Source organism: Rhopalosiphum padi, chromosome 2 (genome assembly GCF_020882245.1).
Source record: "Rhopalosiphum padi isolate XX-2018 chromosome 2, ASM2088224v1, whole genome shotgun sequence".
Classification (NCBI taxonomy): Eukaryota; Metazoa; Arthropoda; class Insecta; order Hemiptera; family Aphididae; genus Rhopalosiphum; species Rhopalosiphum padi.
The window spans coordinates 26,719,762-26,735,515 of NC_083598.1; the positions used below are offsets into that span (position 1 = coordinate 26,719,762).

Genomic DNA, 15,754 nt, shown 5'->3' on the forward strand with positions numbered 1-15,754 from the left:
AAAAAAAAACGTGAACAATTTAATGTAAAATTCTGAGATATTGTTAGTGAACGGTTCCCTCCCCAAGTTTTTAATGTGTATTTTATTTTTATTTTTCCTAGCTATCAAATTTGTTTATTATTTTAATTAACAGACAATAGCGTAATTATGAGTGGGAATTTGGGTGTCATTCCCCGTATCACCCCCCCCCCCCATGACTATTTTTTTAAAGACTGGTTAACTACATTTTTATTTACTAATATAACATTACATATTATTCTATATTATTGAATATTTAGTAATTATTTGTTTCGTGTCACATATACATACATACATAAATACATATTACATTTATTGTACTGAAAGAAAATGCTTATGATAAATACAATTGGGGGGGGGGGGTAGGTAAATTGCAAAAACATTTCTTCCCCATCTACAAACATGATCAAATTAGTCACTATTAACAGAGTGTACGTAAAATTGAATAAATAAATAAAAAAGAAAAACGTGTAGTCCAACTGCTATAAATAATTATTCAATACTTCAACAATAATTAATTAAGTTCAAATGTTTTCCATGTACTGAATGATATCATTTAAAGAATATAAAATTAAATATTGGAAATTTATTTTTCGTTGGTTACGCAATAATTACGTTAGGTTTTTTCAGGTAAAAAAGCCAAAAGGTAACAGTTCATTATATATGACCTTTCGCCTATGACTTATGCCTATTATTGATAATTATTTTTTATTGATTGGCGTTTGCAAGAAATGATAATCAATATTATAGCACATTCAATCGACAATGTTCATTGTTCATTATGTACATTTTAGTATATTTTCTATCACTATCACTATGTGGTGTAATATAAATCATACAATCTTACTCGATAAAATAATAAAATATATAAATAATCAGCAATACTACTTTAATCATTTTTAAATCTAAAAAGTTTAATTATTCTTATAGTTTATTATATAATACAGTTTAAATGTATATACGAGGTATATACCTATTATCTATAGTCAATAACATATCCAGAATTTTAGTAGGTACCTATCACAGGTCAACGTAGATTACAAATCCATCACCCGTATATCTTCAACCAACTAGGTACGCATTATTAATGATTGCGATTTCATTCATTTACCAAGAGATTTCAAATTTTGATATTAAAAATTAAAAATGACTAATTTGCAATAAAAAAACTTCTATAAAAACAGCAACTACGATTTGCTTTTGCAATTTAATTATAATGTGCATTAATTACATTTTAATTGTCATAAGTAGGTAACCTATACTTACTGGCAAACTTTTCAAATATATACTGCCTTCAACTAACGGGTCAATTTGCCAGGTCTTATGATATTGAAAGTAATTTTAACTTAGGTATATTTATAGCCATATAGCCACATAGGTATACTTATATACCAAAGTAAGAATTATTTCATTAAAAAATTGTTAGGAATATCATATTATACAATACATGTATAAATTATACTGTGTATAATATACTTTTTAGGTACCAATTTTTGTATTTATTAATTTTTTAATTTCGAAATTTGTCATTTTAATATAAGTAGGTACCCTAAGTAAGACTTAGCATTACTGCATATAAGTTAAAAAGTAAAGTTTATATCAAAGTTAACTTGGTTGTTATAACGATTTATATATATATATTTTTTTTTTGAATAAGTAGGTATCTAATTTTTACCTTAACGAGTTAACGTTTGTTCTATGATATGCTGTTATTAATTAGTTAACTAATTTAAAAATTTCTTAATCAACTATTAGTCAAGTTAGGTTAATTTTATTTTATTATAAAGCTCATGGATTTAAAATAATCTATTTTGTTTTAAACAAATTATTGTTTTTAAACTAAATAAATAATCATAAATATTATAATAACAATTATAAATTAATAATTAGGTATTGTTTTATACTTTTATGCAACATAAATAGGTACTAAATCGTAACTGTCGAAGTACTTAATATACATTTCCATAGAAATAAACCTACTCGCCTTAACACATGCATTTACTTTTTAAATAGAAGATGGTAAATGGCAAAATGCACAGTGCCGTATTTAAATATTTTGCGCCTCAGTGCAAAAAAAAAATAGCGCCCTCTTAAAGAGCTTACCCAATAATACAATTATATTAATTACATTATAACTCATTTTTTTGTTAAGAAGTGTCAGTCACACTATTAATTCATAAATAATAAATATATTAGTAAAATATTCGGGTTATTTGTTTGTATCATTATATTGTACATTTGTACCTACTAATTACTTGATTGATATTTGATAATACAATACTAATACAAATTCAATTTTAATTTATCTACACACATTTTATTAAGTTTTAATATGTAGTTGGTTAATAGTTTATTATAGTTTAAGGTTTTCAAAATTTTAAACTATATTTTTTGCACATTTAAAGCTTTATAGTGTAAAATTAAATGCTCTGATTAATACATAGGTAGTTATATTGTAACTTGTAATTTGTAACTTATAACTTGTAAGTATAATTTATGTTATATGGGAAACAGAAAAAAAATCTCTGGAAAAAAAGTGCAAATTGGAATATTTTAAATTAAACATATATAATATCACTCTGTAAAACCGCAAATGTTTTTTAAAAAAAACCTAGTACATTTATAATAATAATAATAATTAAAAAATAATAATAGCTAATAATTATATAAAACAAACAAAAAAAAATAAAATATATTATATATAATATATATTTGAAATATATAATTAAAAAAAAAAAATTATAGCCAAAAATAATTTAAAATATATGTCAGGAAAACTTTATACGTTTCAAAATAAAAAAAATTGACATTACAATAAATTTAATAAAATAAAATAAATTATTATAGCTTTAACTCAATATTTTGAGCTATAGCATTTAAAAAATCTTCAAGTCTTATTTTATTTTCTCCGAAACGCATGCATAAAGTATTTAATCTTGTTTCCATAACCTATGGTTTTTACACCAAACTAACATATTACGAGTATATACAGTGATAATATAAGTTTATATCACAAAAGATCATACAGAGTGATTATATAAGTTTTATTTAAAATATTCTAATTTGTACTTCTTATGTTTGTTACTTGTAAATTGTACAGTTTGTTTTTGGAACAAGTGCTTTGTATGTGGGATATTAATTATCATCGCTAGAAACTTGAGTGATTATCCATCCTAAAACTAGTAACGTCACATCATGCCCCAATATGATGTCAAAATATTTAAATATATAACTTCATAATTAAAAGAATTTGTGTAGATATTAAAGACCTGCAAACTGGGTTGGCCCGACTCGGTCCTCGAAAAGCCCAGCTGGTCTGAGACTGCACCGGGTCGGGCGTTAAAGAAAAATAAAAAGGGCTAGATAAGGCTTTTTTTTTGTAAAACTTAGTCTTTCGGGCTGGACTTGAACCAAGGCTGGATCGGGCTTTTTAAAAAATGTTTACATTTTGCCTAGGCATTTTTTATATGACAAATAATTATTATTTAAAACTAAAATGATAAATTTACAGTTCGATGTTGGAATAATCGCTAATAACGAATATTATATTTTAAATAAAAATATTTTGAACTGGACTGAACCGGGTTTATAAATATATCCTTGGACCGGACCGGGCTTGGGCTTTTTTCACACCATTTTTTGGACTTGGCCTGACCGGGCTTAAGAAAAAAATTGTAGGACCAGATTGGGCCATAAATGTATGACCATTGAAGGTCTTTAGTAGATAATATGCATGCTGAGGAAATTTCCCACTGTATATTGTTTATTCTGATTATAGAGTTGGAAGTCCTTATTGTAGACAAATTGACAGTAAACTAATAATATTATTTATTATTGCTATAAAATGTTTCACTTTACAATAATAAATTTTTAAATGTTTGTCAATAATTTAGTATAAGTTTTGAGTATGGTTATTTAGGAGGAAATGTTTAATCTAAAATAAATGGTATATCAGTAAATATATCATATATTAAATTTCAAGATCTAGTGTTTATTTCATATCTCAACGGTATTGAAAATTATTATTTAATTAGTATACAAGATAATACTCATAATTATATTAAGAAAAAAAGATACTTTAAAACAATCAACGTAATTTATAAAAGAAAATCATGTTTATACTTTATAAGGAAAAGATAAGTAAGACTAAAAGCAGTCTAAACATTTATAGATGGCAATATTACACGATATAATTGAATTTATTTTGAGCTCAGCATTAAAATACATCTGTGATACAAATCCATTTTATGATTTATCTTCTTGTTTTTTTAGTTGTTTTTCTCTCATCCTATCAGCATCTCTGAAAATAAAACAATTCTATTAGTATATTTTAATAGTGTAGGTACTACATTTTTACAAAATTAAACATTGATAAGTAATATATTAAGGTATCAATTAGATTCTAAAATTAGAAATATAATAAACTAAAATAAATTGTTCACATTGTTTATCTTACACATAATTATTTCAATATTTTATAGTTACTACAATATGGTCTGTGTTTGTCTTAACTAATTTCAAGTTATACCAAATCAAAAAAAAATTGTCACTACTCGGAATCTAAAAAAATTATGGACATCTTATTTTTAATATAATACTTAGAAATAGAATTAAATTTTTATTATAATATTGTTTAAATAAATTAAAATTTAATAGAGAAGCATGGGGGCTGTTAAACCAGTTTTAAAAATATACCACTTCCTTTCAATATCAATAATCATGCTAATTAATAACTAGAAATTTGTTAAGATTTGATAATTTATATACATGAAAAATCTTTAAAATGTATTCTGAGAATGATTATGAATAGTTAATTAATAATGAAGAAATAAAAATAATAATATAAAATATAAATGTTACATAAATTATATTTATATACAACTAATAAATATAAAGCGATTTTAAATTAATTTACAAAAAAGAAATCAGAATATAAAAAATAATTTTGTACAATATATCGACAAATTAAAAACAGTTAATTGTTTTTTCCATTTAACACTTGTCATTTTGTCAGTAAATAATAAAATGCTAGGACATTTGGTAGCAAAAATTTTGGGTCATATCTCCCCCCAATGAAATTCTAAACATGCTAATGTTAAATGAGTATTAAAATGTCATTATTGCAGTAGGTACAGTGGACCTAGTTATTATCTACCTTTGTTTTCTTTGTTCCAATGTCAAACCCTGATTTGAACCCTTGTCCGAAATTCCTTTTTTTTTTGCTTGTTCCTGCTGTTTCTTTTGATTCTTTTCGCGCGCAAGATCTCTAGCGTTACCTCCTAGAAAACAAAATTAAAACAATTATATTAAACCTCTATAAATTGACAAAAAATGTATTTTTTGAATGATACTTACTCGCCATTTCTTATCCGAGATTGGTAATTATTATTTACAAGGCTTCACAATCCACTACAAAAATTCGACTATGTGTTCGTAACTTTGTAAGATCCTAAGAGGACTGGAGTTAATAATTATACAGTACAATAAAAATTCAGGAATCTATTGATATTTATAATATCGTAAAACTGAAAACAATTTAATTTGAATAAAGGTATAACGAGGTATAATTTTTAAGAAACTCACAATACTCACTACTCACTCCAAATGGCAAATAGTAAATACTAATTAGCAAATTCCAAAATGATAACAATTAACAATTGGTTTGGTTTGGGTTATAATATGGTCAATTGTACTTCAAATCTTCAATTGTTAGTAGAACCACGGTTGTTGATAGCAATACATAGACTCGCAATCCCAATGCTATTAAAAAAAAGTGGGGGCACGGCCGTAAATTTTAGGCACTGCCATTTTGATATTTATCAGAATCAGCTGATGCTCATATCATTGTCGTACATTAATGATTCTCGACATTCTCGTTTTATAGTTTCACATACACAAGAAGTCAATACGACTTAATATAGTCTATAAATTTAAAATATATTATATTTTCAAAAATATTATTCTAAATTTTGTTTTTGAGTTATCGAATCTTCATGTAATAGTTTAAAATTATTTCTATGTATAATAGTTTTAAACTTTTAAATACATAATAATATAGTCTGCAGTTAAAGTAGTATAGGAAAAAATTATTTTATCTTGGTATATTTTTTTATGATATTACCAAGTTACATATTTTAAATTGTAATATAATTTTGTAATTGAGTTGTCATTGTCACTATAATAATGTATATAATAAATGAAATCGACATATAGTGCCTGATATTAGTGGTTTATTTTATATGTTTAAACTTTTAAAGCCTTAAGGGTTTAATACGTCTTTAAATAGTTTAATTGTTCCGAGATTTAAGTATTAAGTACATGATTTTTTTTTTTGATATATAAAATACATTATATTATACAAGTATGTATACAAGTAGCGGTATATGATCTAAGCCCTAAGGGTAAACATGGGCAAAACCAATATGACCAACATGAATCGTAATGTGTACTAGAAATAATATATTATGTTATACCAATTATACCATGGTTGTATATCAACAAAGAAAAACGACGAGTATAAAAATGACCATATTTGGACCATGCGGATGTTATCAAATGTTTAGAATATTTTTAAAACATAAAAATTTAGATGATAAGAATTTGAAAGTTTAAAACTTCATATTCAATATTTGAAACAAAATTGTTACAAGTTTAACATGCATGTTTTTTTTAAATACCTATATTAAAATTAAAGTAAATTTGTTTTGACCGAAATTATAAAGTTAATGTTTAAATAAATATCATGACGGCAACAAATCTAGAAAACATCATCTCGCGAGGTGATTACTTAATTATTAACAAAAACGAAACTTATTTAATTCATCAAATATCGAATAAAGCCATATTGAAGTTGGGCCGCGATGTTATCGACCTGAAAGCTGCTATTGGACAATCATTTTCATCTACCTACAAACTAGAGCCAATTCCAGAGAAAAAAAGACATTACACATTGGTAATATGTAACGATAATCAGGCACGTAATCAATGGTCAACAAATGGTTGCGGTACCGATAACAAACTTATAACTGATGATAGTTCATCTCAGTTGTTGAGCACTGATGAAATAATAGCATTGAAAGAGAGTGGAGAAAGTGGGCAGAATATCGTTGAACGATTGTTAGAAAACAGTAAGACATTTCAACTAAAAACTGAATATGCTCAAGAAAAATACTTGAAAAAAAAAGCCAGGAAATACTGTGATTATTTAACTATATTTAAACCAACAATAAGGCTTATTACAGATGTGTTGTACAAACAACAAACTCTTCCTAAAACAATAGCTTTAAGGTTTGATACATTAGCTCAGATATTATGTCGTGTGAATTTGGATCCTGGTGGTAAATATTTGCTATATGAGAATGGAAGTCAAGGATTATTACAAGCAGCACTTCTTAATCAACTGTACGATAATGGGTGTCTTGTTCACATATTCTCTTCAACATCTGAACAAAATGCATTAAGAGCAGTAAAGGCTATGAACTTTTCTGAAACTAAAATAAAACAAATGTTAACTGTGAGTTTAGATGAAATATTGAATACAAAAAATGAAGACAATATTCCAGAAGAAAAAGATGAGGAAGATGTACCTAATTGTTCAGACGATAAAAAAAGGAAAAGTGATGAAGCATATACTCAAATAAAGAAAAAACATCGACCAATAACAAGTACAGATGGTTTAAATTTCATAAAATCAAATAAATTTGATGGCTTAATTGTAGTCTGCAGAGAAGAACCAACTGAATTTGTTAAAACACTTTTACCATATTTATCTTTGTCAAGACCTTTTGTCATATATTCAGCATATAGAGAAGTGTTAGTTACTATGTATGCTGAATTTAAGATGAGAAGAGATGTAGTGTTCCTTCGACTAACTGATAATTTTATGAGATATCATCAAGTCCTTCCAAATAGAACACATCCTGATGTCACAATGGATGATGGAGGTGGTTTTTTGTTTTCTGGATTATTTGTTGCCGGAAATAAATAATACAACTATAAATAATGTCATATTAATAAATGTTGTTATTTTTCCAACAAATATTTATTATTATTTATTTAAGTATCCATTATTTCCTAGTTCCTACTTTTATAGATAAATTACCTATTCAAAATAAAATTTTACACATTTATTGTTGCTGAATAATTTTAATTTTCAGTTTTTTATTTACAATACAATCATTACATATTTAACATTAGGTTCGAAAATAACCCAATCTTTTTATACAATTTTCTGTTGAGTAATGGTACCTATGTTTAAGGTGTAAGTTGGATTTAACTCTATGATGTATAATTTCAAATATTCTATGTCTAACTTTTATAGTAAAAACACTAGATACACCATGGAACAACTAATATTATTTTGTCAAATAAACTAACAATTTTTATTTCTTAGGATTTCTACAAAAAATTTAATACAATGTATGATGTTAATATTTTTGAAAAGCTTCTTTTTATTTTGATAACAATTTGTTATAAGATTTATGGTCAATCGCTAAAAAACGATTTGGAAGAAAATGTAATTTGTGGACTTTCTCAGAAACAAATACATGAAGCAATGTCTTATTCTAAAAAACATTCATCGAAAGGTATTGCTAAAAATTCAGAATGCTTGGAAGAACAAAACATTGGCAACAATCACTGCTTAACAGAACAGATCAAATTGATCGAATGTCTTCAGAAAGAATACTTTTTGGCCGAAGGTAACTGTAAAATAAATTTATGATTAATTTATATTAATAACCCTCTTCCTATTTAAATATAAGTAATAAATTATGTAAGATTAATAAACAATCAATAATTTACAATTAACAATGAAGTAGAGTATCTGAGTTCACTACAATGTAATAAAGCTAAAGCATAATATATAAATATTATGATTAACACTAAATAATAGCAATAGGTAGTGTACTATTTTAGGGTAGTCTATAATCTAAATATATAAGTGTTAGGTACATAAAGTATAATTATTAATTTTATTTAAGGAAGTTAGAAATCATATAATATTGTTAATAATTATGAATCATAATTTATGAGCATGAATTAAAACTAAAATTATAAAATATGATACATCATGTTAAAGCTACATATTGCATACAAACAAAATATTTTTGTTTCAAAAATCGCCTTGCACTTTTTTTAGTGTAACTCAACCTAACCTGCATCTTTTTGAGCTATACCTATACATAAATAATGTCGATACATCATTTTTTGATTGGTCAACAATTTTGAAAATTTAATACAAAATTCCTCATAAACAATTTTACTTAAATTCAATTTTTTTTATAAACGTTTTAAGTTTAAATTTTGTTGAAATTGTACATTTTTACAAAAAATAATGATTTTAGTTATTTTGTAATAATATAAAAATATTATTGGCGCATACTTGAAACTTTAAACAAATACTATTATATTTGATAGACTATAATTAGTATATTATTATTTATTATAAATAATGATATTGTGTATAGTTATATCTTTTTAGGGATATTAGCTATCGAGTACTTAAACTTGCTACTTGCTTACTTTGAACCATAGACATATAAATATATAATAGAATATGTCTATGCTTTGAACACTGAAAAATACACCCAATCATACTGCATTAATCACCAGTGTCCAAATTTATACTATACATACTTTTTTTTAATATGGGAGGGTGTAAGGTTTAAAAATATATATTGTAATCGGAGCTTATAACCTTAATTTCCAATATCTCTTCCTATATTCAAGGCCGTGTTTAATTTTTCTGGGGCTCCTTAAAAATAGGCTTAGGGCCAGGCCCCAGATATAATATGACCCGAGAAAACCGTCCTGAATCCGGGCCCTGCCTATATTCGATCCATCGATGTTTATTATACAAATTAATAAATACAATATGGCAATATTAATATATGGGCAATTAATTTATATAATTTACAGAACAAGGGAATGAGCTGTTGGAAACTAATTTAGCGAAAAAGGACAAAAAACTCCAAGATATAATTAAGAAACGTAGCTTACAAAATATTATTGAAGGAAATGAAGCATTGGATATCATGGCTAGAGACTATGAAGAAATAATTGTGCAACATTTGCAATCTATTGACAATTTGATGAAAAAAACGATTTGTGTTGACGATATAAATAAATTGTTGACTAACACAAAAGTTGAACTAGCTACAGTACTACGACGGCAGATATTGAATAATAATATTGATAAAATAAATAGACTTGGCATATATTATAATTAATAATATTGTGCAGAGTACATATATTAGATAGGTTCACTTATTAGTTAGGTAAATACTTGTCTAATAATATGAATTCAACACTAAGAAACATACAATTAAATAAATACTTTTTATTACGTGTTCAATGTTTAAATAATACAAAAATGATTGCTATATTAATTTTAAATAATATATTAATTAATGGTTATTTACTTTTTACTTATTTATAATTTATTGCTGACCGGCGTATAACGCGTAATTACAGCCCAAGGCTATAAAAGTAAAAATTAAAATTAAAAAAATACCCAAAATTCATTTATGGACTTTATGTTTAATTCAACTCTACAAGTTGGATCTACACAAGAACGCCAGAAACAAATATTCAATAGTTTTATACAATACTATGAAATATAAATTAATTAGGTGAAAATAATAAATATATTGTTTATTAATATTAGTATATTATAATAGGGTTATAGGAACTTGCGCAAGGTAATACGTTTGCGCCACAGAAGTAATGCGAAAGCAGTTCCCGCGGCGCCGTCGGTTCAAAAACAGGGGGAAAAAAGGTAATAGGTATATTGTAGCCGGACCCTTGAACCCTCCCCCCCAGTTATGGCCTTGATTGTCATTTGTCACTTATATCTAATTATTGTCTTTCTCGAAAGAATCAACAACTATCACATCTTTAAAATGGCATAAAAAATAAAAATACAAGGTATATTTACATAAGTCTTTCTTAATTCCTTCATAAAAATATATTTCTATAAATGATATTCTCCTCCAACATCAGAAGTAGCATTGTCTATTGATTTTATATTATTATAAAATCAATAAAAGTATGTATTTTCACAATTTTCGGAAAAATTATTCTTAATACGACCCCTTCAAAAAATATCCTTATAGAGTATAGACTATAGCACACTTCTACTAAGTACTAATTAATAATTTATATGCCTATAATAAAGAGTGTGACTATACTGATTACAATCACACTATAAATAGTATATTTGCGTTGTTAAAACCGCTTATTACCACCAAGTAATAAATATTTATAAATTAGTCATTAGAACCAAAAATAATCAACAATATTGCGATTTAAATTTTAGGTAATTAACAAAAATAAATATATTTTATAACCTATAAAATATCAAAAGTAAAAAAACTAATAATAGATTGTATAGTATGAGTGCTGCAACTACACCAATTTTGGCCCGTGTGTAAATAAAATTAATGGGTCCGTCGCCCGTGAGTTTGACACATGTAACAGTATAACACACTCGGTTATTGCGGCACCTACTGTATAGTATATACATGTTATTTTGTTTAATTTTGTAAATGCGCGCATTTATTATAATTTATAAATACCTGTCGATGAGTAATAACTAATAAATCGTTAATCCGTCAATTTGCAATAAACTAAAATAAGACTAAATCGTGGCAAAGTAAATAGGTAACTAAGACTACATAACTTAGGATATTGAAAAAATTTTAAGAATAAAAAATGAATAAATATTATTTGAAGTAGGTATCTATTCATGTGCGTTGTACATAATGTAATGAACTAAATTCTTATGCGGACTATACCTATTTGTTATAATACGAACGCATCACGCCTGTTCAACTTTCAACTGTTCAATTACCTATGACTTATGATTTACGAAGCTAAAAATATGTATAATAATTAATACCTAATTATTGGTGCAATAATAGGTAGGTAATACTGTATAGCAAGCTTGCTGGTGCCTGGAATTTATAAGTATACATAACTACATAGGTATCAAATTGTGTGGTTGGTAAATAGTTATTAATTAAAAAGAAATAAGAATATCTAAAAATTTGTATGTTGGTGCTAAATAACTAGCTTATAAATTTTAAAAATAGTTAAAACCTAAAAATTAAAACAAATACATATTTGAAACCTCATTGAAAACAATTTAACACGGGTTGGTCACATTGTTGTTGTATCCTTTGTAGCAACGACGGTTTTATGATAAGGTTTTTTTTTTATGAGAACTGAGAAGCACACGCTACAAGTTTTTGGTTGAATTGAAGCATTTGATCAGAAGTGAAAAGCGTGGCTTTGTGTTACGGTATTTTACTTTACTTTTCAAGTAATTGTAATTTGGTAATTTACAGTATTGGTAAGTAGCAAATGGCCCATCAGTACTTGGACCAAACTTCTGCTATTTTAAAAGACGATAAGGGTTACTTCGTTCCAGCTACACAGCGCGCAGACGGCACTTGGCGTAAGGAAAGGCGACTCAAGGAGAATTATATTCCTCAAGACGAAGTAGCACTTTACGAATCCAAAGGTAAAAAATTTGCTGCTAACAAACCTAAATTACCTCCAGGTGCACCTGTTGCAATGGTTGCGGTACCTAAACAACAGCAACAAACTAAAAAAGTTCTCACCGAAAAACAACCTAAGCAGGAGAAAATTAAAATGCCTGAGGTACAAAAAGAAAAAGAAAAAGCTAAGCCAGTCGAAAAGAAACCTGAGTTAGAATCAGGAACCGACCCTGTTAAGCGGGTAAGGAATCTTAAGAAAAAGTTGAAAAACATTGAAGAATTGGAAGTAAAAGTAGCAGAAGGACAATCTATCGATAATGACCAACGTAAAAAGATTTCGAGCAAAAATTTAGTTAGCAAGGAGATTGCTAGTCTCGAAGCACTTATTAAGTGAGTATATTAATATGATTAAATAGTTAATAATTATTGAAAATAATATCTACTTATATAGCTATTTTCATTGTAAATATAATTTTTTGTTTCATAGAGTTATGTTTCCTTCGCCTCCTAAACCAACCAAAAAAGATGGAAAAAAGGATGCTAAAAAGGATAACAAGAAAGAAACATCCAAAAAAGAAACAAAACAAGAGAACAAACCAAACAAAGCTAATGATAAAAAACCAGCCTCAGTATTGACAAATGGTACCCAGGCCAAGAAGGTTGAAAAAAAAACAATCCCTCCAGTACAGCAAAATGGTACAGCAGCTATTAAAAAGACTGAAAAGGTTACCAAACCTGATGTCAAAACAAAAGCTCAACCTAAGACCCAAGCCCAAACTAAGACTCAATCTCAATCTAAGACACAAGTCCAACCTAAGACGCAACCCAAAGCTAAGCCAGCTGCTCCCGTTATTGAGATTTCAGTTGAAGCAGCTAAAAGAATTAGGAACCTCAAGAAAAAGTTGAAGACCATTGATGAACTAGAACTTAAGGTTGCTCAAGGTGGTAAAATTGATAATGATCAACGTGTGAAGATATCTAAAAAGAGCGAAGTATTGGCTGAAATCCAAGCTCTTGAAAGTGGCAAGTAAAGAGCCTAATTCTTTTGAGTATTACAGAGGTTAACAATTTATTTTCTGTTGGTATATATTATATATATATCTGATTATATTGATTCTGATTTAAAAAAAATGAAATTTCTGTTTGTTTTGAAAAAGTATTTTTTTTTAAGCCGTGTTCAAACTATTTCAGTTTTTTCTTCCTAATTAATATAATTGACAAAAATCAATTAAATAATAACCAAGTTTCATAAAATGTGTTTATTTTATTTTTATTACTTATAATTCTTTTCCTTTATAAAAAAAATTTGAAATCTAATTCAGACAAATTTTTTTTTTCTATTAAAATAAATACTCTTAAAATATTTGAGTATGCGTGTGTGTTAATATCAAGACTTATTCTTGATTACCATTGAAATATACTTAAAAATTCAATGTTATGAAAAGCAGGACATTTTGTCTATTTAAATTTAGTTTTTAAAAAAGTGTATAGTTAAAAGCTATTTAATTTTATGTTTTATTTGATTCACTAATCATAATGTACAAGTATAATTTTGTTTTCTGGAATATTGCATTGTTTGATTATAAGGTATAAAAAATATTTTTGATGGAATGTAACATTCTATTTTTTATTGAAATAAGTTATTATACAGTGACTGTTTTTTAAAACTACCTATAATAAAGTTACTGACTTGTATAAACTACTGCGTTTGGTTTTGTAATTTAAATTACTTTGTTCATAAATAATTACATACTAGCCACTGGCGGTTATTGAGATTCATATCAAATGGTACACAAATAATTTTATAAGATAACTTTATAGGCTGGTAAACAAAAAATTAATTTTGTTACAGATACATATCCTAAGTAATGTACTTGGGTAATTAATGAACAATGGTGGTCTATCATTTTGACAATCAATGCGGCAAGTGTATGCAGCACAGTAAAAATTGATATGATACTTACATTAAATGTGCTTCAATAGATTATATCTTACTAGCCGTGTTGATGCATGCTTATGTTTTTTTATGAATTATTTAATTGTTGGTAAACTTTTCAACACAAAGAATTCTTATTCTACAAACTGTGGATTATAATCAATTTGAATTTACTATAAAAATGTAATACATATTTTTGGTAGTTCACTATTACTGATGCTTCCACTGTTATATTTCGTGTCTATGAATGTTTTATAATTTTTTAGTTGAATAGGCATTATACTAGCTCTAATGAAGATCGTTAAACAATTTTTAAAAAATAAAGTGATCAAGAAATGAATGTCCTAGTAAATAAAATATATTCATTTTTTTTTTCATTTTTCAAGTAGTATACAACCTAAACAATTTATCACAATCAATATAAGTAAGAAAAGAACAATAAACAATTTGGATATGCGATTAAGGAGTCATTCATTAATGACACTTTAGAATTTTATTTAAGTTTGATTTCTTAGCTGAGCCTTGGAGCTAAATCCCATATGTCCATAATGGTTTTAAGAGTGTTCTATTAATAATAATTTGGTATTTAGGGTAGTGAATTTATTTTTTGATATTAGTATTTTTAGAGAGCGAGAACGTGCATTGAGTCTTGATCTTCTTTTTTAATATGATTTTTCCAGGTTAGTCTATTATCCAAATTAAGCCAATTAAGGCCTAAGTATTTAACAGTATCGGAATAAGGGATTGATAGGTATATTATTAATGGTAATTTTAGGGCTAATTACATGTATTAGGGTGAATGTTGTGGGTTCGGATTTATTATGATTAAACATAATTCACCATTTTGCGTTCATCACAAAAACTTGATTAAGATGGATTTGTAAATTTTTTGAGGCAGTAACCGGATCATTATTTATTGATTGAATAACTTTATCATATGAGTAGTCAGCTATGAAATTGTCTATTAAGATTATTTTAATATCCATACATGGTTTTATATTTATTATTTTTATATTAAAACTAAGTACACATTTATTTTTGTAAATAAAATAAACAAGTATTTTAAAATAGGGTCTTTCTTAAAAATTCTAAAAATCAATAGAATAATAGAATTTTCATAAATGTACTGTAAAATACAATAATGTATTAAAAGGTGAGCATTTCTAGAGAAGCAACTGATATATACTAATTGTTTAACTAAGAGCATTTACAGTAAGTTCAGCCTTCTCATAAATTAATGATAATTTAGAGCTAGTTGTGTCAATAAACAAACATAATATAATATACCTTCTTACTCGGG

At 26.4% G+C, this 15,754-nt stretch overlaps 3 protein-coding genes across 4 annotated transcripts; all 3 read left to right on the forward strand.

The window, feature by feature from the left end:
- Positions 1-6,590: 6,590 nt before the first annotated feature.
- Positions 6,591-8,056, forward strand: LOC132922167 (tRNA (adenine(58)-N(1))-methyltransferase non-catalytic subunit TRM6). The gene has a single exon (XM_060985528.1). It carries the CDS (start codon positions 6,761-6,763, stop codon positions 8,003-8,005), a length of 1,245 nt encoding a protein of 414 aa, XP_060841511.1. The 5' UTR covers positions 6,591-6,760; the 3' UTR covers positions 8,006-8,056.
- A 125-nt stretch (positions 8,057-8,181) lies between these two features.
- LOC132922168 (uncharacterized) lies at positions 8,182-10,379 on the forward strand. The gene is made up of 2 exons (XM_060985529.1): positions 8,182-8,717; positions 9,937-10,379. The coding sequence occupies exons 1-2, from the start codon at positions 8,435-8,437 to the stop codon at positions 10,245-10,247; spliced, it is 594 nt and encodes a 197-aa protein (XP_060841512.1). The 5' UTR covers positions 8,182-8,434; the 3' UTR covers positions 10,248-10,379.
- A 1,835-nt stretch (positions 10,380-12,214) lies between these two features.
- LOC132919270 (partner of Y14 and mago) lies at positions 12,215-13,772 on the forward strand. 2 transcript variants are annotated; one of them, XM_060980699.1, is made up of 3 exons: positions 12,215-12,370; positions 12,449-12,908; positions 13,006-13,772. In XM_060980699.1, the coding sequence occupies exons 2-3, from the start codon at positions 12,595-12,597 to the stop codon at positions 13,547-13,549; spliced, it is 858 nt and encodes a 285-aa protein (XP_060836682.1). In that variant the 5' UTR covers positions 12,215-12,370; positions 12,449-12,594; the 3' UTR covers positions 13,550-13,772. The 2 variants fall into 2 exon arrangements, with proteins under 2 accessions (XP_060836682.1, XP_060836681.1); XM_060980698.1 differs by having other exon boundaries at positions 12,225-12,908.
- Positions 13,773-15,754: the final 1,982 nt, after the last annotated feature.